Source organism: Pelobates fuscus, chromosome 5 (assembly GCF_036172605.1).
Source record: "Pelobates fuscus isolate aPelFus1 chromosome 5, aPelFus1.pri, whole genome shotgun sequence".
Classification (NCBI taxonomy): domain Eukaryota; kingdom Metazoa; phylum Chordata; class Amphibia; order Anura; family Pelobatidae; genus Pelobates; species Pelobates fuscus.
The window spans coordinates 4,096,170-4,122,940 of NC_086321.1; the positions used below are offsets into that span (position 1 = coordinate 4,096,170).

At 44.6% G+C, this 26,771-nt stretch overlaps 1 protein-coding gene across 1 annotated transcript in view; it reads right to left on the bottom strand.

Annotated features, from left to right (window-relative positions):
- Positions 1–4,973: 4,973 nt before the first annotated feature.
- The window catches only part of TMEM8B (transmembrane protein 8B), a 79,024-nt gene continuing 57,226 nt past the window's right edge, over positions 4,974–26,771 (bottom strand). The window contains exons 7-13 of the mRNA XM_063453536.1: positions 26,433–26,529; positions 22,247–22,370; positions 21,366–21,508; positions 9,191–9,369; positions 8,900–9,046; positions 8,675–8,791; positions 4,974–7,213 (exon numbers count right to left, since the gene is read on the bottom strand). Coding sequence (XP_063309606.1) covers positions 6,878–7,213; positions 8,675–8,791; positions 8,900–9,046; positions 9,191–9,369; positions 21,366–21,508; positions 22,247–22,370; positions 26,433–26,529 — 1,143 coding nt within the window. The 3' untranslated portion in view covers positions 4,974–6,877. The remainder of the gene's footprint in view (positions 7,214–8,674; positions 8,792–8,899; positions 9,047–9,190; positions 9,370–21,365; positions 21,509–22,246; positions 22,371–26,432; positions 26,530–26,771) is intronic.

A 26,771-nucleotide genomic window follows, 5' to 3' on the forward strand; every position in this document is an offset into this window, starting at 1 on the left:
GTCGGTCATTTAACCGGATGCATGTTCATTCGCTAGTTTAAACCGTATGAACAGCATTTCCCCAGATAGCCATCCCGTGGAGTCTATTCGTATGGAGAACAGACTTTGTGAAAACTTTAACTCCACGGCGATTGGACTGTGTGCAGAGGATCTGAGCGCTATTCGGTACTTTTGTGCGCTCAGATCCCAGCTATCTGGGGATGGGTTACATGTGTGTGTGTGTGTGTGTGTGTGTATGTATGTATATATATATATGTATGTATGTATGTGTATATATATATATATATATATATATAATGTGACAAATGTAACATTATGTATTTTATTGTGTTTTATTGTAACCATGTGGTTAATGGAGTTTTGCCTCTGTCCATGGAGATAATTGGATTACTTCCCAATTATCTCCAGGATAGAGGGGAGGGATTGTAATGTACTGTGGGAGTGTTTTAACCCTGTATGCCTGTGATTGGTCATTTTACCATTTGTGTCCCAGTCTTCCATCTGGTCCCCTAGGGGAGTATCCACCAGGTGGAAGACCTGCATAAATACCGGGCAGGTAGCCCACATTAAACCAGATCACTGCTTGACCCCCAACACGGAGCTCTGTCTCGTCTTTGGAGGGGGGGGGGGGGGGGGGGGGGGGAGAGATTATCTGTATGCTGATAGAGACTGATTACTAGGAGTGTAAGCCACTTGGATGCTTCTCCTATTCGTCTGCTAGCAGCTATTCGTGAGGTTCCGGTTCGGGAGTTTGGTGTTCTGCAGTAGCTGTGCCTGTATCTCTGGAAGGGGAAGATCTACTAAACGGCGGTTTAACCCTTTTATGCCTGGGGGTGCCGTTACACCCACTAACTATTTTTAGGTTGAGGGGGGGTAGATTGGGGTTTATTTGTTTTGGGTGGGTGGGGGACTAGGGGCATGGGGCCTTTTTCTTATGTGTGGATGTGCCCTCCTGGAATGTGTGTTTCCTTGGTAATCTTCTCCCTTTCTATAAATTTTGACCTTAAATCCCGCAAAGTACCTTTGAACCACATGGGGGCGCTCTGGCGCACGAAGCCCTGTGTGCTGGACCACCCCGATACATTCAGAATGTTCCGTTAGACTGGTGTGAAAACCACAGACCGCAGGCTTCAACCAGATGGAGGCGCTCCAGTGCACAAAGCCCCTCTTGGCCCCGTGAGCTGATTGTCACAAATTGGTTTCGCACCTTTCAGCGGATTGGTGCAATCGGGTTTTGCGCCCTTTCTTCTGATTGGTCCGCGAAACCCCTCTACTCCACAGGCTGCTCACTGTTTACTAGACATGCCCCTACTCGCAGCCTAGTGAGTAGAGCAGAATTTACTAATACTAAGTAATTTTTACTTAGTATTAGTAAATTCGGCTGAAAGACCAATTTAGGTCTTTCAACCTTTTGGTAGATAGCTCCCTGATCCCGTGGGAATTAGGGAGTTATCTACTAAGTGCAAGATGCAGCCACCGCACGAATAGGATCGGAGTTTCATTCATATGAATGAAATTCTGATCCGAACAATGTCCCGAATTGCGTCTAAGTGACAGGACGTTTGGGAATACTGACAGGAAGCATCGCAAGATCACGGATCAAAGGTAAGAGTTGTGGGAAAATTGCTCTGACAACAGGAAACTAAGCACACTTTGCTGCTTCACTGGTCAGGCGTAGGAAACCTCCATAAGACCAAGTAGTCCCTACTTTGTCTTATGTTTTAAAGAAAACTAGAGCGGACAGGAAGAAATGAAGAACAGATCCTGACAGAGGGAGAGAAGAGGAATCGATTAAAGAGAGGTAAGATCGGCATGACAGTGCCGCTTTAAAGGGATTCTCTAGTGCTAGGAAAACAAACCTGTTTTCCTGGCACTGTAGAATCCTGGAGTGCCCTGCTCCATTCCGCCTGCCCCACATCCTTTTTGGGCAAGTTTGGCCCTTTGGGCAGTTCTGGTTACGTGAACCAGAACCGCCCAGTCAGTTGCCCACCCTTTTACCCTTCCCACCGACATTCTGCTTCACCAAACCTGCTGTTGGGGAGATTGATTTACTTGAAAGATGAAAGCTAGAGATTAGTATAGGGCAGGGGTAGGCAACCTACGGCACTAGTGCCATGCACGGCACTCAAGGTGTCTTTGCACGGCACTCAAGGCTGCTAGAGCCAAACAGGCTCTGGCCTATCAGGGGTCCTAATAAAACTTCAGATATCTGCTAATACGAAGAGGCGGTGAAGGACAATCCTCAATTTAAGCATTGCATCCAGGGCCGCCATCAGAAATTGAGGGGCCCCTAACACAGCTCAAGGTCTGGACCCCCGTGTGCCCGCCTCCAAATCCTGCCCATAGGAATACACACACACGGAAACAGACACAGAAAGATACACACATACTAACAGACACAAATACTGAAACAGGCATACACACATATAGACACATACACAGATACACACACACTGACATACAGACACACACTGATGTTCATACATACATATTGACATAGATACACAAATACATACGGACATACATACATAATGGCATACATACTGATATATATATACATACAGACATACACACACACACACATATATACATACAGACATACACACAGACATACACACACACAGACATACTGACATACACACAGACATACATACACACACAGACATACATACTGACAAACACACATACTTGCAGACACACACACACCTCATTTATTAGCCACCCTCCTCTTACCTTTAAGTTGCAGGAGGGTGGCTGGGGATGATGGGAGTGGATGCCTCTGGCATCCCTGTCCTGTCCTCTGCTCTCCTCTCCCTCTCCCTCTCCCCTGTGTGGAGTGAGCTGGGAGGAAGTGACCAGCCAATTTTTTTTTAAAGGGGCCCGGTCGCGCAATTACCCGGCCTCAGCACTGACCGGGCCCCGAAGATATAGGGCCCATCGGGTGGCCCTAAATGCTTGGGCCATCTGATGGGCCCCGGTGCAGATGCACCTACGGCAGTTTTGCCGCTCCACTTGGGGCCCGGGCGGCCGGGCCCCCCAGGGCCCATGACAACCATTATGGTCATTATCTCAGATCACTTTCCCCCAGCACTTGTGAATGGGAATCCACACTGTAGTAAAGCAGCCCGCAGCTGTTGTTGCAGCTCCTGTCTCTGACCTGTACCTGGCCAGCCTGGTCCCCACTGGAACCCAGGGTAGCCGTCCACACTGCTAGATATACACAGACCTGCAGAATAACCCACCCCTCATACAAATAATAACAGCCCACAAACAAACATACACACAATCCGCACAAACGTAACCCGCTAACAATCCACATACATGCACACAACCCCACATGCAGCCTCTCACATGCAATACCCCAAACAGCCCCCACCCACTACCAAACACACAATGTGAAATATCCATCTACACACAATTCCACAAGCAGCCCTCATACATAGCCAACATTCATATGTATCATACACAATACCATAAACTACTAATGAATATATACAATATAATGGCTTATATACACACAAATACAACCATACAAAGCAACTGCAGTAACAATAACACAAGCAGAATACAGCAGCATACACACCTCAATAAAAAAAAAAAAATAGGACCAACATGCTACAGGACATCACAATCCTATATTGGCACAGTGCTGCTAAAAGGTTGCCTACTCCTGGTATAGGGTACGTGTTTTCTAATTTGAGGATATAGGTTTCCCTCCAGCACCATCTCCACCACATACATGGCGCTTGGGAGGTATGACTTTTAGTAGCTTTTGTCGATATAATTTTGTAATTAGACCCATCATAATTGACAGCACCAGGCCCAATGAGTTCTTAATCTGTGCAAGCTGTGTTTAGTTGTGGATTTGACCACACTTTCTTTTCCATACAGACTAACAGATTGTAACAATTCCACCCCAGCAGGTTGCTCTTCCTTCCTAATGGTTTGTAGAGATGCCCCTTGTCAATGCTACTTCCTGATTTGTAAGACCCTTGTCTCAGTGACCATGATTGTCCATGCCATCCAAGGAAACTGCTTCAAATCCAGGATTTTTAAATCAACAGGTTCGGACATCTCATTGCACTCCCGATGAGCTCTTTACAGAGCTAAAAGTGAGTTGAGTGCAGTCTGTCCTCCGTGGATAATATGTGGGTGACAGATCAGGCAATGCCTGTGGGAGTTCTGCCAAACGTTGCATCACATAGATCAATGCTTTTACCATTACTAGTAGAGCAAGGAAACGTCGGAGAGTGCCGACTGAACCAGTGACTCCGGATTCGTACACATATAAACCTTTTCCTGTGGAAATGATATTGGTAATACATTTTGGTGAATAAGTGACCTCTTTCCATTTCAAATATTTTTATTTTAAAATTTCATGTAGACCATACCATATAGATATACTTTGGTTTATGGGTATTTCTTTTTGTGTGATTTCATTGTATTTATTTATTGAAGGTTAAAGGGGAAATGCCACCAATAAATAAAACATTGAAAGTTACCTAGAGCGTCCGATAACCTTTTTTATTAGATGCTCCATTTTATTTCAATTTAAAGGAAATATTCATTAAATGGAATCGCAATCCAGTTCCGACTAGGCACAGCCAGGGCACACAATGCTAATGAAGAGGAGAAATAGTAACATTGTTTATGTTTCCCTCTCTGTGTAAAGGGCGGAGCTTATAACAATGATTGACAGGAAGTGAAGATAGAGGTGCCCACTTATAGAATACAGAGCTGTGGGTTTTTACATTTTATTTTTTGACAAATTGCAAATCTACATTTGTTGAATATGGAGATAAGTAAAAATAACATTAAAATCCTGGAAAGTGACAGTTCCCTTTAAAGTATGAACTACTTGTTATTTTCTCTGTTCTACCTATTTGGCAACCAATACGAATATCCCACAACATAGGACGTCGTAGTGTGATAACCTGGAATTAAAGGAACACTCCAACCACGCTGCAGAGTGGCCTGGTGCCCCCCAGTGGAAGTAGTCAAACATTTTAGAACAGTTTGACTTGTTGGGGTCTTGCAGACGTCTCTAGTCGCTCTGAGCTAAGCCTTTGTGCAGAGACGTGCTAACATGGCTCTCCTGGAGGCTGCAGACAGGTCGACCCCAGGCAAGGAATCACGCCTTTCTAAACCGGTGTAACTGCTTACAATGGAGGGGCCAGGGCATGCATGCTGTAGTGGTTTTGGTGTCTGAAGTGTTACTTTACAATGGATTTATTGGGCTTTACACTTAAAAAGGCACACGTTTTTATTTCTTGTGAAACAACAACAAAAAAACCCCGAATTTGTTGGTTGCATAAGTATTTACCTATTCATTTAGGAAACCCCTACATAAGCTCTAGTGCAGCCAATTAAGGTCACCGATGTTGAAGTGTCACACAATATTGAACTAAACACAGCGGTTTGTGGAGGGCCTCAGAGTTTGATAGAGTATAGCTACCCAAACATGAAAACCAAAAAGATATCATCAAACTCCAAGACAAACTTGTGAAAAAGCACCAGTCGGGTTTGGAAAAAAATATCCCAAAGTTTGAAGAGCCATCATTAAATCTATAATTAAAAATGCAAAGAATATGGCACAACCGTCACGCAGAAAAGACTGTCCACAAGCACTTAATGACTAAGAATGACACCAATGGTAACACAGCGGGTCTGGACACATCTGCATTAGACATGGGAGAAACCAAGTGACAAATATAACCTGTACTCTCTACAAACCCAAGTGCTCTGGAATTTACCAAACCGCAGGTGGGAGACACAACAAAACACAGTGTGTGCTGTAAAGGCATACGGCTAATTTGCCTTAGAACACAGCAGTAACAGAGAAAATGTAAAAAATCCCAACAAAATCCATTTCAATTCCAGATTTTAATACTACAAAATAGAGAACTGTCCAAGGGGATTAGTGAATATTTAGACATGGAAGCACCATCATGTGGATAACAGGTAGGTAGAACGGGAATATAGAGGGGCCATAACATTGAAGAAATGATTTGTAATGAGCGGGTCTCTACTTCTATTAGGAACGTCTCCATCTCCAAAAAAATAACCAGGTGTGAAGCGATTTCTTCCACCCCATGCATGTTCAAAATATCACACCCCATGCAGGAGCAGAGAACCTTACCCTGTTATAAAATAGTCCCCACCCAACTAATGCAAGAATGAGCACCCAGTATGCTCACAATCTCCCTCATTCTTATCACTATATTGATCATTCACTGTATTAAACATGACGATGACTTGCAGCTAGGGGAGACATTGTTCTAAGGCTATTTGCTCATTCCTCGGTTGTCCACATATACTTTACATCCACCTCAAGCTACGCCCCCCCCCACCCCCCCAATACTGGTCATGTGTCTATTATTCTGACACCAAGTCATAAAGAACTAAATACTGTCCACATCTTCCTTATATAAACCCCAAGTCAATATAAACCTGATACTGTCCACACGTCCTTCATACCAACAATAATTTAATATGCACCCCAATACTGTCCACATCTTCCTTATATAAACCTCAATACTGTCCACATATTCTTTATAGAAATAAACCTTCCATTTAATTTTCTGGCACTTCTCTCTATGATTACGAACACATTCCTTGAGGTGTGTGTTGGGGACACGCTCACCCTTTTAACAAATAATTAATGCATGGGGTTTTGGCATGTCCCATAAGAGGTAATTGCAATTATTAATAAAAAGAGTGACCCCTCCTGAAATCCAGAAGATTCTCAGCAGAGAGCTATTGCAATCTGTTCCATCGACACCCACCAAAGGCCAGGTTTCTTCATTCCCAATGAGTCAGGAGTGGGACAAACATAACTATCAGTCCCACTATTTGAGCAGTTTTCTTGTCTTTTGTGTCAACTGGTACAGATACTATTTATAGAAACTGATCCGGGGTCCACCAGTCCCAGCTCCTCCTGTTCATTTACGCACAAATGGTAGCCACAGCCTTTTCTCCGGGACAGTGGTGTCACTCGTCCATCTGGCTTGGCACGTGGTGGTAACAAGAATCCCACACTCCCTGCAATCAGCATGTGCCAAATGCTGTGAATGTAGAAATAATTTTCCTCAGTCTCAACAAAGGCATAGAGTGCCACGGCCGAGCTGGCGATGAGCAGTCCTGGACAGAGGTAGAAGAGCCATCGCTTCCACGTGGGAGGGTAACAGTGCCGTCTTCGGATTGTCCTGAAGGTCTGCCAATCAAAACGAGAAAATCACCTACACGAAGTGTAAACAGCTTTCCTACAGGAACTATTGCATTGCGGTATACTAAGAAACTGTAATCTTTGTATCATGATGGTCTGCCAGAGGCACTATTATTTCCTTGCGTTAAACACGGTTTTAAACTGTAAATATGTTCCATGCCAACCAACTACACCAAGCCTTATCAATGACCTTACAAGGTCTAAATGCTGATCCTCTTTCCAAAATGGATCATCTTTTATAACCTTACATCTCAACCCTGGCCCTCCCACAAAGCCTAATCCTGGTCCTCCCACAAAGCCTAATCCTGGTCCTCCCACAAAGCCTAATCCTGGTCCTTCCACAAAGCCTAATCCTGGTCCTTCCACAAAGCCTGATCCTGGTCCTTTCATACAGCCTGGTCCTGGCCCTTCCATACAGCCTAATCCTGGTCCTTCCATACAGCCTAATCCGGGTCTCCCACACAGCCTAATCCGGGTCCTTCCACAAAGCCTAATTCTAGTCCTTCCATACAGCCTAATCCTGGTCCTTCCATACAGCCTAATCCTGGTCCTTCCATACAGCCTAATCCTGGTCCTTCCATACAGCCTAATCCTGGTCCTTCCATACAGCCTAATCCTGGTCCTTCCATACAGCCTAATCCTGGTCCTTCCATACAGCCTAATCCTGGTCCTTCCATACAGCCTAATCCTGGTCCTTCCATACAGCCTAATCCTGGTCCTTTCATACAGCCTAATCCTGGTCCTTCCACATAGCCTAATCCTGGTCATTCCATACAGCCTGATCCAGGCCCTCCCATACAGCCTAATCCTGGTCCTTCCATACAGCCTAATCCTGGTCCTTCCATACAGCCTAATCCTGGTCCTTCCATACAGCCTAATCCTGGTCCTTCCACATAGCCTAATCCTGGTCCTTCCACATAGCCTAATCCTGGTCCTTCCATACAGCCTGATCCTGGCCCTTCCATACAGCCTAATCCGGGTTCTCCCACACAGCCTGATCCTGGTCCTTTCATGCAGCCTGATCCTGGTCCTTTCATACAGCCTGATCCAGGCCCTCCCATACAGCCTAATCCTGGTCCTTCCATACAGCCTAATCCTGGTCCTTCCATACAGCCTAATCCTGGTCCTTCCATACAGCCTAATCCTGGTCCTTCCATACAGCCTAATCCTGGTCCTTCCATACAGCCTAATCCTGGTCCTTCCATACAGCCTAATCCTGGTCCTTCCATACAGCCTGATCCTGGTCCTTCCATACAGCCTGATCCTGGTCCTTCCATACAGCCTGATCCTGGTCCTTCCATACAGCCTGATCCTGGTCCTTTCATACAGCCTGATCCTGGTCCTTCCATACAGCTTAATCATGGTCCTTCCATACAGCCTGATCCTGGTCTATCCATACAGCCTAATCCTGCTACTTTTTTTAAAGTGCCCAAGCGATGCCATACATACCCAAGCGATGGCCATGATTCCCACAGCAAACAGGCTGGGCCCCAAGAGATTCCACAAACCATGCCGATCAAGTTGTAGAGCCATAGACAGAAGCATGGCTCCAAGTAGGTACAGAATCTGCCAAATGAAGAAGAAGAAGAAGAAGTTAGGACTGGTGTAATGGAGGGGTAGAAGTGTACATTAGTTAATGTCCCGTCTCCATTACAATTCCCCTAGTTGATTTACCTGTTTAATGATGGGTTGCAACCGAGCCATGCTAATTACCGTCACCCAAACTGACATGAGGGAGCCCAGAAAATCACAGAACTGCAGCACATCATATTCCATGATACAGAAAACCACAATACCCGGCTGGTCACACGCGTGATAAAACTGTACAGAGATACGGAAAACATAAAAACACACAACTGAGGACCAGGGCAAAGATTTTACATGAGGCTGAGAGGTCAAAGAATGCAGCAAAATAGGGTTAAAGGGTCATTGTTACCCTCTACATACCCATGCTCTCACACTTACCGTAGAGAAGAACATGGTGAAGATGTAGACAGAGGCCTCCAGGAGATAGTGACTGCGTAGGGCAATCAGGACAGGTGGCAGAAACATGAGGTTACTAAGGCACAGGAGCAAAGTGGAGAGGAGCTGGAAGCCATATGTAAAGGCTTGAGTATTATCTGTACAACCCCAACCACTCCAGCCTATGGGAATGAGAGAATGTATCAGGCACAATGTCCACAACTAGAAGGTTAGAAAGCTGGAGTGCATTACGCTCACTACTTGGACAATGTCATTAACAAACAATCACCATATCCAATGAAACTATGTCAGAACTAACTACTTCAACACTTCTAATATTATGAAGCTACACAGAACCCACCACAGAAATACTTTCACAATCAGACAGCTTGAGGAAACAAGACTCATCAAAAACTCATGGAAAGACTAACTGCAAGACAAAAACAGTGGAAGACAGAGGACTGACCACATGCACATATTCATCAACAGACAGTGAATGATGGAACTAACCACATGCATGCATTCAACAACAGACAGTGAGGGACAGGGTACTAACCACATGCATGCATTCAACAACCACATGCACACATTCACCAACAGACCAATACAATGAACTAACCACATGCACACATTCAACAACAGACAGTGAGGGACAGGAAACTAACCACATGAGCAAATTCGATAACCGACAGTAACAGGGAACTAATCACATGCACAGATTAAACAACAGACAATGAATGATCCAGAACTAACCACATGCACAGATTAAAAAACAGACAGTGGGTGACAAAGAACTAACCCCATGAACACATTAAATACCAGACTGGAGCAGGGAACTAACCACATGCACACTTCAACAACAGACAGTGAGGGACAGAGACAAAGCCACATCCACACATGTGACAAACACTCTTTTCCAAGGACGTTTGCCACAAACTCCTGGAGGAGTGTGGAGGCTGGCCTCCTGCCCACTGACTATGGCCCAGGTCTGAGACCATGTTCGGAGGTTCCCCTGCCCAGCCGCCGTTAGCTTTCCCTCGGTGCATCTGGTTCGGCACTTTCCCTTCTCACGAACTGAACCGAATGCTAGCTCCCTGGCGGCCTTTCGCATGAAAAAAATCCACTAGCGGTCCTCAGTAGTACTTAGCCGCGACCGCTATGGAACTAATTTCGGCATGAGTACTTTGTGGTTCCCGGTCACCTCAGCTGTATCTAGCCATGAATGTTATGGAATTATTTTTGGCTAGGTGACTATGCGGTTTCCGGACAACTTGGTCCGGGGATTTGAAACACTTTGCGACACGCCAGGAGAGTGCTTTTTGGGGGGAAGGTGTCTGAGACTAAGAGGAACAAACGCTCCCTGAGAGCCAGATGGAGCACACCGTATTTCGGCCGCAGGCGCTGCGGAAATTTGACCGGCAAAAGCACCAAACGCTCTGGAACTATATTGGGCTAGGACCACATGTGTGGCCAGACAGAACCTTGCCCCAGTGGCATTTCCCCGACACTGCATGGATCTGAGCGCTATTTGTACAATTTGGGCGCTCGGTACAGGGCTATTGTAGGACATGTCGGTTATTGTATGTTTTTATTATGTTTTGGGATACTATGTTTTTATGTTTGGCTCGCTGTTCCTGGGAGATAACTTACCGGTCTTTAACTCAATTATCTCCCAGGTACAGAGATTTCTGGGAGGGGCTTGTATTGTATTGTTTGGAGACCCCCTGCTGGGGTCTGTGCATAAAAGGCTGAGTTTGGCTCATTAAAATCAATTGTACTCCCAGAACTATGGGTCTTCTAGTTACTGGCAGAGGAAAGGACTATTTACTACTCAGCATCTTGTTCCAGCTCATGGTAAGGACTATAGCTCCCAGAACTGTGTGTTATCCAGTTCCTGGGAGGAAATAGAGCTAGTCCCCTCCTGTTCCAGGACGGAGAGGATCCAGGTGGACCCCTGTCAAGCCACGGCGACCAGGGCAGAACTGCTGAGGTTTTCCCAGGTTCCAGCTAAGAAGCGATCCCTGGCAGAGGTACCCAGCCGGGGTACAGGGAGCTCCGCTACAACACATTCAACAGCAGACAGGGAACGAACCACCTGCACACTTCAACAACAGACAGTGATGGGCAGAGACAAAGCCACATGTCTCTGTCCAGACAGCGAGGAACAGGGAACTAGGCACACGCACACATTCAACAACATATAGTGAATGGCCGAGAACGAACAACATGCACACATTCAACAACTGACAGAGAACTAACCACATACATTCAACAACAGACAGCAATCAACAGAGATCTGCATGCATTCAACAACACACAGTGCAACCATGAGAAAAAAAAATAAGAAAGGAGCACATGGAATTCAGTTATACATGTAGATCAGTGGTTTTTGTTTTTTAACAAACACTCAGACTCAGATACACTCTCACTCTGAGGATGGACTCACACATAACATCTAAGATCTGACATCTGGAGCCAAAGCTGGACACACCTAATTCTTTGTATCTTTTCCAACTAACCCAACTTCAAAACACTGAAATCTTTTCTATTTTCATACAATTCTCTAAACATCATACTTGCATTCATAATTCTTGGGACATATCTACAAATCTGAGAGAGAAATTCTACAACATAACTGGTGTGACGAAAGCCACTTCGCCACTGGGCTTTGGAGAGGACTACTTGCCAGCCTTTTACCCTGTGACTATGGCCCCTTTAATTTATTTTGACTGATAGACCCTAATTGTGCCTATTGGGACTTTAAACATTGGTTCTTCGACCTCCAGAAAAGTCGAAGTGGCCGCCATTCGACATTCGAACACGTGGTGGCGGCCATCTTGTTCACATGGGCTAAAACCGCGGATAGACTTCAGGGGGACTTAGCCGCGAATGCCCTGGAACTATTTTCGCCATGAAAACCTGACGGTTCCCGGTCGGTCCTCCAGCAGCACTTAGCCGCCCTTCTATGGAACTCTTTTGGGCACATCTTGTTGCATGTATGGATGCCTGGATGTACCCGTCCAGGGTCCATACCTGGAATTAGTTGTGTGCGAGTGGCTTATCTGGAAGCTCAGATTGGAGATCTCGAGAAGCAAATCGCAACTTTGAGGGAGATCGACAATCTTGAGAGGAGTCTGCTGCTGACTAAGCAGAGTTTAGTGGGGACAGGTAGTGGAGAGGGAGGAGAGAAGACAAATGGGGAACAGGCATGTAGCTGGGTGACAGTGGGGCGAGGAAGCAGGGGGGGAGGGAAGAGGAAAGGGCTAGCTAGTCCTGATTTGGTGCAACCTAGCAGATTTGCCCATTTGAGGTAAGATGTTGGGAGCATCAGCTCAGGAGTAGCTGTATTAGAGGAAGCTGTTACTTCTAACACCCGAGCTAACAGCCCCCCTAGTACGGGTGGGAATCAAAATGTTAGGAAGGCAAGACAGGTTGTAGTGGTAGGGGACTCTATCATTAGGAGAGCAGATAGGGCAATCTGACGCTCTGATCGGCTCAATCGGACAGTTTGCTGTCTCCCAGGTGCTCGGGTCCGGCATGTTGCTGACAGAGTGGATGGATTATTGGGAGGGGCTGGGGATGACCCAGCGGTCATGGTCCATGTTGGTACCAATGACAAAGTAAGAGGAAGATGGAAGGTCCTAAAGAATGATTTCAGGGAATTAGGTAGCAAACTTAAGAAAAGGACCTCCAAGGTGGTATTCTCTGAGATATTACCTGTGCCACGCGCTACAGTGGAAAGGCAGTGGGAGATTAGAGAGGTTAATGCGTGGCTGAAGTCTTGGTGCAGGAAGGAGGGTTTGGGGTTTTTAGAGCACTGGGCCGACTTTGCGATTGGGTACAATCTTTATAGTAGTGATGGATTGCACCTAAACGGGAGAGGGTCTGCAGTGCTGGGGAATAGGATGGCTAGAAGGTTGGAGAAGATTTTAAACTAGTAGTAGGGGGGGAGGGTCATAACAATTTACAAAATGGAGATAGGACAGAAAGGAGATGGGCTTTAGCACAGTATAAGGGGGGTGGAGACGGGGAGAGGGGAAAGCTCAGAACAGAGAAGCTATGTAATGTTGATTATTCACAAAATATACAAGTAACACATGATATTAAATGTATGCTTACTAATGCAAGGAGCCTAAATAACAAAATGGGGGAACTAGAGGCATTAGCATACACTAAACAATATGATATAATAGGCATAACTGAAACATGGTGGGATGAGATACATGACTGGGCAGTTAACTTAAATGGGTACACGTTATTTAGGAAGGATAGGAAAAACAAGAAGGGTGGTGGGGTATGTTTGTATGTCAACCATGATTTAAAGCCAAATCTTAAGCAAATGGAATGCGATGAGGAAAATGTGGAAGCTTTATGGGTAAATATCTGCTTGGTAGAAAAGAAGGGAAACCAACTATTGGTTGGGATATTTTATAAACCACCTAATGTTAATATTGACGAGGAACAACAGCTGTTTGAGCAAATTGAGAAAGCTGCAAATCTGGGTAACACTTTAATTATTTGAGATTTTAATTACCCAGACATAAATTGGGACAGAGGGACTAGTAGCTCAGCAAAGGGAATTAGGTTTTTAAACTTGTTAAATGACACCTTCATGTCACAACTTGTACAAGCACCAACTAGAATGGACGCTTGTCTGGACCTGGTTTTAACAAAGAACGTTGATCTTTTGACCAACATTCAAGTAGGTGAGCACTTGGGAAATAGTGATCACAATATAGTGTCCTTTGAAATAAACTCAAAAAAACAAAAGCACATGGGGTATACTAAAACATATAATTTTAAAAAGTCAAATTTCAATAAGTTAAAGGACCACTCTAGTGCCAGGAAAACATACTCGTTTTCCTGGCACTAGAGTGCCCTGAGGGTGCCCCCACCCTCAGGGACCCCCTCCCGCCCGGCTCTGGAAAGGGGAAAGGGGTTAAATCTTACCTTTTTCCAGCGCTGGGCGGAGAGCTCTCCTCCTGCTCTCCTCCTCCGATCCGCCTCTTCTCCTCCCCGTCGGCTGAATGCGCACGCGCGGCAAGAGCTGCGCGCGCATTCAGCCGGTCACATAGGAAAGCATTCATAATGCTTTCCTATGGACGCTGGCGTGCTCTCACTGTGAAAATCACAGTGAGAAGCACGCAAGCGCCTCTAGCGGCTGTCAATGAGACAGCCACTAGAGGACATAGGGGGAAGGCTTAACCCATTCATAAACATAGCAGTTTCTCTGAAACTGCTATGTTTATGAAAAAATGGGTTAACCCTAGAAGGACCTGGCACCCAGACCACTTCATTAAGCTGAAGTGGTCTGGGTGCCTAGAGTGGTCCTTTAAGGGAAGCTTTACAATATATTGACTGGCATAAACTCTTTAGTGAAAAGAACACTGAGGATAAATGGATCATCTTCCAACAAATATTAGAAAGGTACATTTCTCAGTATGTACTGATACCGGAGAAACTGACGGAAGCCAAGCACAGAGAGATGGACACAGGTTTCTTCAGGAAGGAAGAGATTCTTTATTGGATCACCGATCGGGACTCAGAGGGACTAGCGTCACCAAAATACAGCAAAGTCTGAGTACTGAATACATAGAGTACATTCCTTATATAGCACTGTAGCTCCTCCCACAATTAACTACACCCACACATACCCTTAACCTATTTAATGAATAGAGTCTAAACTCATCCATCCGGTCTAACCACGTGGCTCATCTGATACAAAGGAGAGGGACGCGTAATTCCAGTTCTTACATTCCTGCACCTGGTCAGTACAGTGATGACAGTATCTTAGCTACGTGTTATTAACTAACTGATACTACAAACACATATACATACATATGCCTTGTGGCAATCTTAGCCTGCTAAACTTGTATTTTACTGGAATTACATCACAGTACCATTGGGAAATAAATATAAAAGAAACAAATTAAAACCAATGTGGCTTAGTAGAAAAGTAAAACAAGAGATTAAAAATAAGAAAAGGGCATTTAAAGCATTTAAAATCGGACAAATTAGATGCATCTTATAAAAGATATAAGGAAGCAAATAATGCGTGCAAAAAGGCAATTAGACTTGCTAAACTTCAAAATGAAAAAATGATAGCTAAAGAGAGCAAAACCAACCCCAAAGCATTTTTTAAGTACATAAATTCTAAAAAACCCAAAAATGAAAGTGTAGGTACACTAAAAACTGAAACGGGGGTGTTAGTCAATGAAGACCAGGAAAAGGCAGGAATTTTAAATAACTATTTCTCCTCTGTATATATTAAGGAAGAACCCATGGCAATAGATGTGCAAATGATTGCTACTAAAAACTTGCAGAATAATTGTAATTGGTTAACTCAAGATAAGGTGCTGCAGCAACTAAAGAAAGTTAATATAAACAAAGCTCCAGGGCCTGACGGTATCCATCCACGTGTACTTAAGGAACTAAGTGTAGAAATAAGTGAACCTCTGTTTTTAATCTTTCAAGATTCTTTTCTTTCATGAAGTGTTCCAGAGGATTGGAGGAAGGCAGATGTGGTTCCTATATTCAAAAAGGGTTCAAAATCCTTGCCTGGAAATTATAGACCTGTGAGCTTAACTTCTGTGACTGGGAAATTATTTGAACGGCTATTAAGGGATAATATTCAGGAATTCATTGGGAAGAACTGTGTTATTAGCAATAATCAGCATGGTTTTATGAAACATAGGTCATGTCAAACTAACCTAATTGCATTCTACGAAGAAGTAAGTAGAAATATAGATCAGGGTGTTGCAGTGGATGTGATCTATTTGGATTTTGCCAAGGCATTTTAGACAGTTCTACACAGAAGATTAGTGTTCAAACTCAAGGAAATCGGCCTAGATGAAAATGCTTGTTCTTGGGTAGAACATTGGCTTAAAAACAGAGTACAAAGAGTTGTCGTTAATGGTAAATTTTCAAGCTTGACAGAGGTGGCAAGTGGTGTCCCTCAGGGGTCTGTTCTGGGACCCCTTCTATTTAACATTTTTATAAATGATCTTGAAGACAGCATTGAAAGTCATGTTTCAGTGTTTGCAGATGACACAAAACTCTAAAATAATACAATGTGAGCAAGATATTACTTTGCTGCAGAGGGATTTAGATAGACTGGGGAACTGGGCACTCAAATGGCAGATGAAATTTAATGTTGAAAAATGCAAAGTTATGCACTTCGGCGTAAAGAATACACAAGCAACGTATACCCTTAATGGAAGTGAATTAGGGATAACAACACACGAAAAGGACTTGGGAATTGTTATAGACAACAAACTATGCAACAATGTGCAATGTCAATCAGCAGTGGCCAAGGCCAGTAAGGTATTGTCATGCATGAAAAAGGGCATTCATTCTCGGGACGAGAATATCATTTTGCCTCTTTAGAAATCGCTGGTAAGACCACATATTGAATATGCTGTGCAATTTTGGGCACCTGTTCTAAAGAAGGATATTATGGCACTAGAAATAGTGCAGAGGCGGGCTACAAAACTAATAAAAGGAATGGAACATATCAGCTATGAAGAAAGGTTAACACATTTTTTCCTAGCTTGTTGCAAAATTGTGCTTCAAACTGTGTTTTTTTTGCCTTCTTTTGGATCAACAGCAAAAAACAAATGTGAGGAAGGCTGAACTTGATGTACGCAAGTCTCTATGTAACTATGTAACTATGAAATCCTGTGTTCGCCTGGGCAAAAATATGATAAAATTTCTGAACCCCTGATCTGATTTTTGGATATGTTGTTCACCCCAATCAGGGCTATCAGGGGATGTAAGATTTATTGGGATATGTTATGCCTGGGGATACATAGGTTAATGCATTAACTACCTTAATAATATCACAGGCAGAGGGGAGGGATTGTGTGCTGTATGTGGGAGTGTCGTGCTGTTAATTACTGTTTTCATTGGTTTACGTCCCTTGTGTTCCTGTCCCCCATCAGGTCCTCTGGCCTGCAAAAATTTATAAAAATCCAGCCTGTACCATTAAACTCTCAGACCTTCTTACCCTCAACTCGCAGCCTCGTCTCGTGTTGTAGGGAACTGCTATATCACTACAAGGGATTGCTATGATCATCATACGCCCTTGGATAATCATCACTAGCTCTTGCAAGAGTTGTTCCTGCTACGCTCTCTGAAGGAAGAGAGGTTCACCCACTGGAGCCCTGCCATAGGTCCAGAGTGGGTTGGAGATGGCGAGACCCCAACCAAGCTGGGGTCTGCAGTGCTTATGGTGTCTGGTGAGCACTAGAAGCATTGATTGATGGAGGCTCCATCACAACTGGTTATTAAGCTGGTTTTTAATTAAATTTAATTAAGATTATATTTTACTAATAGCAGGAATATATATCTGGATAAATGTTGGTCAGATTCCAATTACCGTATATACTCAAGTATAAGACGAGTTTTTCGTCCCACTCGTGTTATACTCGAGTATAAAAATGCCCACCCTCCACCAAGGCTCTGCATCACATACACACACTGCATTCATACACATACTGCATTATATACACACACACACTGCACTCATACACACACCGCATTCATACAAACACCGCATTCATACACACACCGCATTCATACAAACATACTGCATTATATACACACACACACTGCACTCATACACACTGCATTCATACACACACACACACACACACACACCACATTCATACAAACATACTGCATTATATAAACACACTGTAAATAAATATTCAATTAATATAATTTTTTTAGGATCTAATTTTATTTAGAAATTTACCAGTAGCTGCTGCATTTCCCACCCTAGTCTTATACTCGAGTCAATAAGTTTTTCGGGGTAAAATTAGGGGTGTCGACTTATATTCAGGTCGACTTATACTCGAGTATATACGCTATTAGAAATCATAATTAGCTAAGGAATATATGGTTATAATGATATATTAATTGTAAATTTGCCAAATGTTAGTATACCAAACTTTTATCCAGAGGTATTGACTTGTTCTGAAATTAAGGATGGTAATATTTATTCTTATTGGATGGACATAGGAATGGTGAATGATCTGGTATGAGGAATATTGTACTTGTAAAAGTGCAATATAATAGGATATCTTGCCTATGAGGATTGTAGCTAGCAGTGAAAGAGTTAATTCAGTGTGATTTGACTGTCAGCCAAAGTTTGTATTGGTTTACGCTGTGCTGCTGTGAGATGCAGTGTTCTGTGTTAAGTTGATTTCAAAGTAAAGTGTCCTGTCGTAAATCTTGTTGAAAACTGCATACATGTCAATATAACTTGCTATTTAGCTTTAATTGTGTTAAACCACTGCCATATTGTATATTTATGTTATACCTAAATATTCACTGATATTGTCACGCATGTTACATATATTATTATTATTATCATTGTCACAATAAATTATATTTTTATAATTAATTGGTGATTAATGAGTGAAATACAAATCCTCTAATGGAACTTACTCCAGGATCTATGAGAATTAGTGGGTAATTGTCAGCTTTAAATCAATAATCTGGGAAACAGTGCCAAGAGATACATTTTTGGAATAATACAAATGATTAAATTAATTTTTGATAAATTTTATGAAAATATATATTTTTTATATTTATCACCCCATAAATATCCTCACAATCCAAAGTCCATACTGCTATTGGTTGGCTTGGGATATGTAGTGTAATTGGTTACTATCCCACGTCCATACTGCTATTGGTTGGCTTGGGATATGTAGTGTAATTGGTTACTATCCCAAGTCCATACTGCCATTGGCTGACTTGGGATATGTAGTGCAATTGGTTACTATCCCAAGTCCATACTGCTATTGGTTGGCTTGGGATATGTAGTGTAATTGGTTACTATCCCAAGTCCATACTGCTATTGGTTGACTTGGGATATGTAGTGTGATTGGTTACTATCCCATGTCCATACTGCTATTGGTTGGCTCGGGATATGTAGTGTAATTGGTTACAATCCCAAGTCCATACTGCTATTGGTTGGCTTGGGATATGTAGTGTAATTGGTTACTATCCCACGTCCATACTGCTATTGGTTGGCTTGGGATATGTAGTGTATTTGGTTACTATCCCACGTCCATACTGCTATTGGTTGGCTTGGGATATGTAGTGTAATTGGTTACTATCCCACATCCATACTGCTATTGGTTGGCTTGGGATATGTAGTGTAATTGGTTACTATCCCACGTCCATACTGCTATTGGTTGGCTTGGGATATGTAGTGTAATTGGTTACTATCCCACGTCCATACTGCTATTGGTTGGCTAGGGATATGTAGTGTAATTGGTTACTATCCCAAGTCCATACTGCTATTGGTTGGCTTGGGATATGTAATGTAATTGGTTACTATCCCAAGTCCATACTGCTTTTGGTTGGCTTGGGATATGTAATGTAATTGGTTACTATCCCATGTCCATACTGCTATTGGTGGCATGGGATATGTAGTGTAATTGGTGACTATCCCAAGTCCATGCTGCTATTGGTTGGCTTGAGATATGTAGTGTAATTGGTTACTATCCCAAGTACATGGTGCTATTGGTTAGCTTGGGATATGTAGTGTAATTGGTTACTATCCCACGTCCATACTGCTATTGGTTGGCTTGGGATATGTAGTGTAATTGGTTACTATCCCAAGTCCATACTGCTATTGGTTGGCTTGGGATATGTAATGTAATTGGTTACTATCCCATGTCCATACTGCTATTCGTTAACTTGGGCTCACTTTGCTGTTTGGTAGAGGGTTACTGTGGAGGTCCTGAAGTGGCACTTTGTGTACCACTGTAACCCTATTGTTTGTAAATGAGGCAGTGGGGGTGTAAATAGACATGTTTTCAATAAAGGAGAGTTGTTGTTCTACACGACACTATGTGTCGTCTAGTGTTTGTGGAATAAACTATAATCACTGAAGATCGAAGGTCTACTATTTGAAGAATCCACAGACTGATGCTCAGCCTGCGTACTGAGCTCAGCAGCATCTGTGTGTATTTCACCCTAACCAAGTATTGTCTAGTCTTTGGGAAAAGGGCTATACCACTCAGCGCTGTATTCTCCAGCAAGAGGGATCTTTTAACAGAGATACGCATGCAGAGTACTGGAGCTCCATTACATGTAATGATAGTGAAATGGGATTATCTCCTGAATCATAGTACAACACACAGATAATGTAGTCCTCTCCACGCTTGTGTAAAACAAGAAAACACTGTCTGCGACTTCTCCCACACTGAATGACTTCACAATCTCATCTCTCCCACACTGAATGACTTCACAATCTCATCTCTCCCACACTGAATATCATCACACCCACATCTCTCCCACACTGAATGACTTCACACCCACATCTCTCCCCCACTGAATATCATCACACCCACATCTCTCCCACACTGAATGACTTCACAATCTCATCTCTCCCACACTGAATATCATCACACCCACATCTCTCCCACACTGAATGACATCACACCCACATCTCTCCCACACTGAATGACATCACACCCACATCTCTCCCACACTGAATGACATCACACCCACATCTCTCCCACACTGAATGACATCACACCCACATCTCTCCCACACTGAATGACATCACACCCACATCTCTCCCACACTGAATGACATCACACCCTCATCTCTCCCACACTGAATATCATCACACCCTCATCTCTCCCACACTGAATATCATCACACCCACATCTCTCCCACACTGAATGACTTCACAATCTCATCTCTCCCACACTGAATGACATCACACCCACATCTCTCCCACACTGAATATCATCACACCCACATCTCTCCCACACTGAATGACATCGCACCCACATCTCTCCCACACTGAATGACATCACACCCACATCTCTCCCACACTGAATATCATCACACCCACATCTCTCCCACACTGAATGACATCACACCCACATCTCTCCCACACTGAATGAAATCACACCCACATCTCTCCCACACTGAATGACTTCACACCCACATCTCTCCCACACTGAATGACTTCACACCCACATCTCTCCCACACTGAATGACATCACACATTGAATGACACCACCCCCTCATCTCCCCTACATTAAATGACATCCCACCCTCACGTCTCCCACATTGAATGACTTCACACCCTCATGTCTCCCACATTGAATAACATCCCACATCATCATTAACACATAGGCATCAGCGTCACCTGCTCGACACTCGCAGGCTGCATACAGGTAGTTGTTTGTTCGGAGCAGTTTGCATTGTCCATATATTCCACACTCGTTAATACACGGTGACAGGAAGGTGCGTAGATTCAGCTCGGCACTAACATTGCTGCACTGTCTCCACCTGTGACAAGTATAGGAGAATGTCACCAAAAGGCACAGACAATCACAAAGACCAGTATTTATCTGTCACATGTCACACTCTAGGCCAATGCATGTCAGAGTGTACTTGACACATCTCCCTGAGTTACCTGTATTCGGAGCAGTGTTTGATGGGTGTGAATCCCTCTGTTACCTGTATTCGGAGCAGTGTTTGATGGGTGTGAATCCCTGAGTTACCTGTATTCGGAGCAGTGTTTGATGGGTGTGAATCCCTGAGTTACCTGTACTCGGAGCAGTGTTTGATGGGTGTGAATCCCTCTGTTACCTGTATTCGGAGCAGTGTTTGATGGGTGTGAATCCCTGAGTTACCTGTACTCGGAGCAGTGTTTGATGGGTGTGAATCCCTGAGTTACCTGTACTTGGAGCAGTGTTTGATGGGTGTGAATCCCTGAGTTACCTGTACTCGGAGCAGTGTTTGATGGGTGTGAATCCCTCTGTTACCTGTATTCGGAGCAGTGTTTGATGGGTGTGAATCCCTCTGTTACCTGTACTCGGAGCAGTGTTTGATGGGTGTGAATCCCTCTGTTACCTGTATTCGGAGCAGTGTTTGATGGGTGTGAATCCCTCTGTTACCTGTATTCGGAGCAGTGTTTGATGGGTGTGAATCCCTGAGTTACCTGTACTCTGAGCAGTGTTTGATGGGTGTGAATCCCTGAGCTACCTGTATTCAGAGCAGACTTTGATGGGTGTGAAGGCTTACCCATGTTCAGAGGCACACAGGGAGCGCAGACTGAGATACCAAGTCCCTGTCTGAGGATATGGGATTCGAAGGCGACTCACGGAATTCGTAGTATTTACAGACATTGAGAAACCAGAGAGAGAGCCTGGAGAGAGAAAAGGAAGCATCAGTATACAGAGCTCCCAAATTGCATCAAAATGTAGTGCCTCCACCCTATGTCTCTCCCCTGCCTGCACTCCGTGCCTCCACCCTGTGTCCCTCCCCTGCCTGCACTCCGTGCCTCCACCCTGTGTCTCTCCTCTTCCTGCACTCCGTGCCTCCAGCCTGGGTCTCTCCCCTGCCTGCACTCCGTGTCTCCACCCTGTGTCTCTCCCCTGCCTGCACTCCGTGTCTCCACCCTGTGTCTCTCCCCTGCCTGCACTCCGTGCCTCCACCCTGTATCTCTCCCCTGCCTGCACTCCGTGCCTCCACCCTGTATCTCTCCCCTGCCTGCACTCCGTGCCTCTCCCCTGCCTGCACTCCGTGCCTCTCCCCTGCCTGCACTCCGTGCCTCTCCCCTGCCTGCACTCCGTGCCTCTCCCCTGCCTGCACTCCGTGCCTCTCCCCTGCCTGCACTCCGTGCCTCCACCCTGTGTCTCTCCCCTGCCTGCACTCCGTGCCTCCACCCTGTGTCCCTCCCCTGCCTGCACTCCGTGCCTCCACCCTGTGTCTCTCCTCTTCCTGCACTCCGTGCCTCCAGCCTGGGTCTCTCCCCTGCCTGCACTCCGTGCCTCCACCCTGGGTCTCTCCCCTGCCTGCACTCCATGCCTCCACCCTGTATCTCTCCCCTGCCTGCACTCCGTGCATCCACCCTGTATCTCTCCCCTGCCTGCACCTCTCCCCTGCCTGCACTCCGTGCCTCCACCCTGTATCTCTCCCCTGCCTGCACTCAGTGCCTCCACCCTGTATCTCTCCCCTGTCTGCACTCAGTACCTCCACCCTGTATCTCTCCCCTGTCAGCACTCAGTGCCTCCTCCCTGTATCTCTCCCCTGCCCGAACTCAGTGCCTCCATCCGGTCTCTCTCCCCTGCCTGAACACGTGCCTCCACCCTGTGTCTCTCCCCTGCCTGCAATCCATGCCTCCAGCCTGTGTCTCTCCCCTGCCTGCAATCCATGCCTCCAGCCTGTGTCTCTCCCCTGCCTCCAGCCTGTGTCTCTCCCCTGCCTCCAGCCTGTGTCTCTCCCCTGCCTCCAGCCTGTGTCTCTTCCCTGCCTGCAATCCATGCCTCCAGCCTGTGTCTCTCCCCTGCCTGCACTCTGTGCCTCCACTCTGTCTATACTCAGAGTGCAGGTACACTCATTATATACACACAGGATAAACATATTTATTATGTGTGTACAATGAGTGTTGTATGTTTATTCTGTGTGTACAATGAGTGTTGTATGTTTATTCTGTGTGTACAATGAGTGTTGTATGTTTATTCTGTGTGTACAATGAGTGTTGTATGTTTATTCTGTGTGTACAATGAGTGTTGTATGTTTATTCTGTGTGTACAATGAGTGTTCTATGTTTATTCTGTGTGTACAGTGAGTTTTATAGGACAAAGAAAAAGAAGGATTGAGCTGGGTACGGAACACACACTCCTAAAAGGGGGTAACCCTAAATGATTGGAGTAGGCAAGAAAGGGAAAAAATGGAGTGCGTCACACAGTGTATAGGGAAATGGAAGTTTTAAACTATGTACATATAAAACGGGACACTATAGTCACCTGAACAACTTTAGCTTAATGAAGCAGTTTTGGTGTATAGAACATGCCCCTGCAGCCTCACTGCTCAATCCTCTGCCATTTAGGAGTTAAATCCCTTTGTTTATGAACCCTAGTCACACCTCCCTGCATGTGACTTGCACAGCCTTCCATAAGCACTTCCTGTAAAGAGAGCCCTATTTAGTTCTGTTTAATTAAGATTTTCTTATCCCCTGCTATGTTAATAGCTTGCTAGACCCTGCAAGAGCCTCCTGTATGTGATTACAGTTCAATTTAGAGATTGAGATACAATTATTTAAGGTAAATTACATCTGTTTGAAAGGGAAACCAGTTCTTTTTTTTCATGCAGGCTCTGTCAATCATAGCCAGGGGAGGTGTGGCTAGGGCTGCATAAACAGAAACAAAGTGATTTAACTCCTAAATGACAGTGAATTGAGCAGTGAAATAGCAGGGGAATGATCTATACACTAAAACTGCTTTATTTAGCTGAAGTAATTTAGGTGACTATAGTGTTCCTTTAACTTACTTTTATTAGATATAGATATAAAAGTTATAATGGTGAATAAACCCTCCAATCAGAGGGAGGAAAGATAGTATACAAATAAAAGAGGAAGAATAATACCCAGAGGGTAATAATAGAAGGTAGAGAAAGATAAATATCTAAAGTATAAATAGTTACAAAGTGAAAAGAGTGAGATATCTGCAAAATTAAAGGAACTTAATAAATCTCTACCGAAAATGGTCTATCTGTGCCTCCGAGGGCACCTAGAATATGACCCCCCAGTAACTCAACTAAGTCTCAAAAAGAGACAAGTACTAAAATATTATTATTATTATTGCCATTTGTGGCCAACCAATAAGGTCTAAGCCCTGTCTGTGCCTCTAAGGGCACCTCACAAAAGACCCCCAGTAGCTAAACTGGTTCTAAGAGATCAGCTTCCTCCTTAAAAGCTAAAATGCTGGCAAAATAAAAAATGAACGCCCATCATTCCAAATCTAATAATAAATAACATATCATATAAATGAGATGGTTGTCCTAGAGCCCCTGACGTGCACATTTCGCCACCAGGCTCAGAGTGTTATATGTTTATTCTATGGATATAATAAGTGTTATATGTTGAGAAAAAAAGACTACAGCTAACCAGAGAGAGGACTACAGCTAACCAAAGGGAAGACTACAGCTAACCAGGGAGAGGACTACAGCTAACCAGGGAGAGGACTACAGCTAACCAGGGAGAGGACTACAGCTAACCAGGGAGAGGACTACAGCTAACCAGGGAGAGGACTACAGCTAACCAGGGAGAGGACTACAGCTAACCAGGGAGAGGACTACAGCTAACCAGAGGGAGGACTACAGCTAACCAGAGGGAGGACTACAGCTAACCAGAGGGAAGACTACAGCTAACCAAAGGGAAGACTACAGCTAACCAAAGGGAAGACTACAGCTAACCAAAGGGAAGACTACAGCTAACCAGAGGGAGGACTACAGCTAACCAGAGGGAGGACTACAGCTAACCAGAGGGAGGACTACAGCTAACCAGAGGGAGGACTACAGCTAACCAGAGGGAGGACTACAGCTAACCAGAGGGAGGACTACAGCTAACCAGAGGGAGGACTACAGCTAACCAGAGGGAGGACTACAGCTAACCAGAGGGAGGACTACAGCTAACCAGAGGGAGGACTACAGCTAACCAGGGAGAGGACTACAGCTAACCAGAGGGAAGACTACAGCTAGCCAGAGGGAAGACTACAGCTAACCAGAGGGAAGACTACAGCTAACCAGAGGGAAGACTACAGCTAACCAGAGGGAAGACTACAGCTAACCAGAGGGAAGACTACAGCTAACCAGAGGGAAGACTACAGCTAACCAGAGGGAAGACCAGAGGGAAGACTACAGCTAACCAGAGGGAGGACTACAGCTAACCAGAGGGAGGACTACAAGCTAACCAGAGGGAGGACTACAAGCTAACCAGAGGGAAGACTACAGCTAACCAGAGAGAGGACTACAGCTAACCAGAGGGAAGACTACAGCTAACCAGAGAGAGGACTACAGCTAACCAGAGGGAAGACTACAGCTAACCAGAGGGAAGACTACAGCTAACCAGAGAGAGGACTACAGCTAACCAGAGGGAAGACTACAGCTAACCAGAGAGAGGACTACAGCTAACCAGAGGGAGGACTAAAGCAAACCAGAGGGAAGACTACAGCTAACCAGAGGGAAGACTACAGCTAACCAGAGGGAAGACTACAGCTAACCAGAGGGAGGACTACCAGCTAACCAGAGGGAGGACTACCAGCTAACCAGAGGGAAGACTACAGCTAACCAGAGAGAGGACTACAGCTAACCAGAGAGAGGACTACAGCTAACCAGAGAGAGGACTACAGCTAACCAGAGAGAGGACTTAAGCTAGTCATTCTGATTAACACCCCCTGTACACAAAGAGTTTCCTGATTATACTGACCCGTCAGACAGCTTATTGAGATGTTGTCTCCAAAAAGCAGGGGGACCCCGTGGTTTAAGCAGGCAAACACAGTCAGATTCTCACCATGAGCAGAGGACTACGTGAGAAACACAGGAATAAAGATCGGTCAGTCTAGATGTGCTTGGCTTGCAAGTTAATGGCCGAAGAGGGGAATGGTTGGGCATGATTCAGCTTAAGAAAGCAGATAACAGCATGACACGAAGTGAGAATCAAACCTGTCTACTGAATCCCTCATTGTGTGTTGCTTTTTCTACATATCCAAACTATTTATTATGGGTTTGAAATACAATGTTAAGGTTTATAGAAGTGAAACCCAGG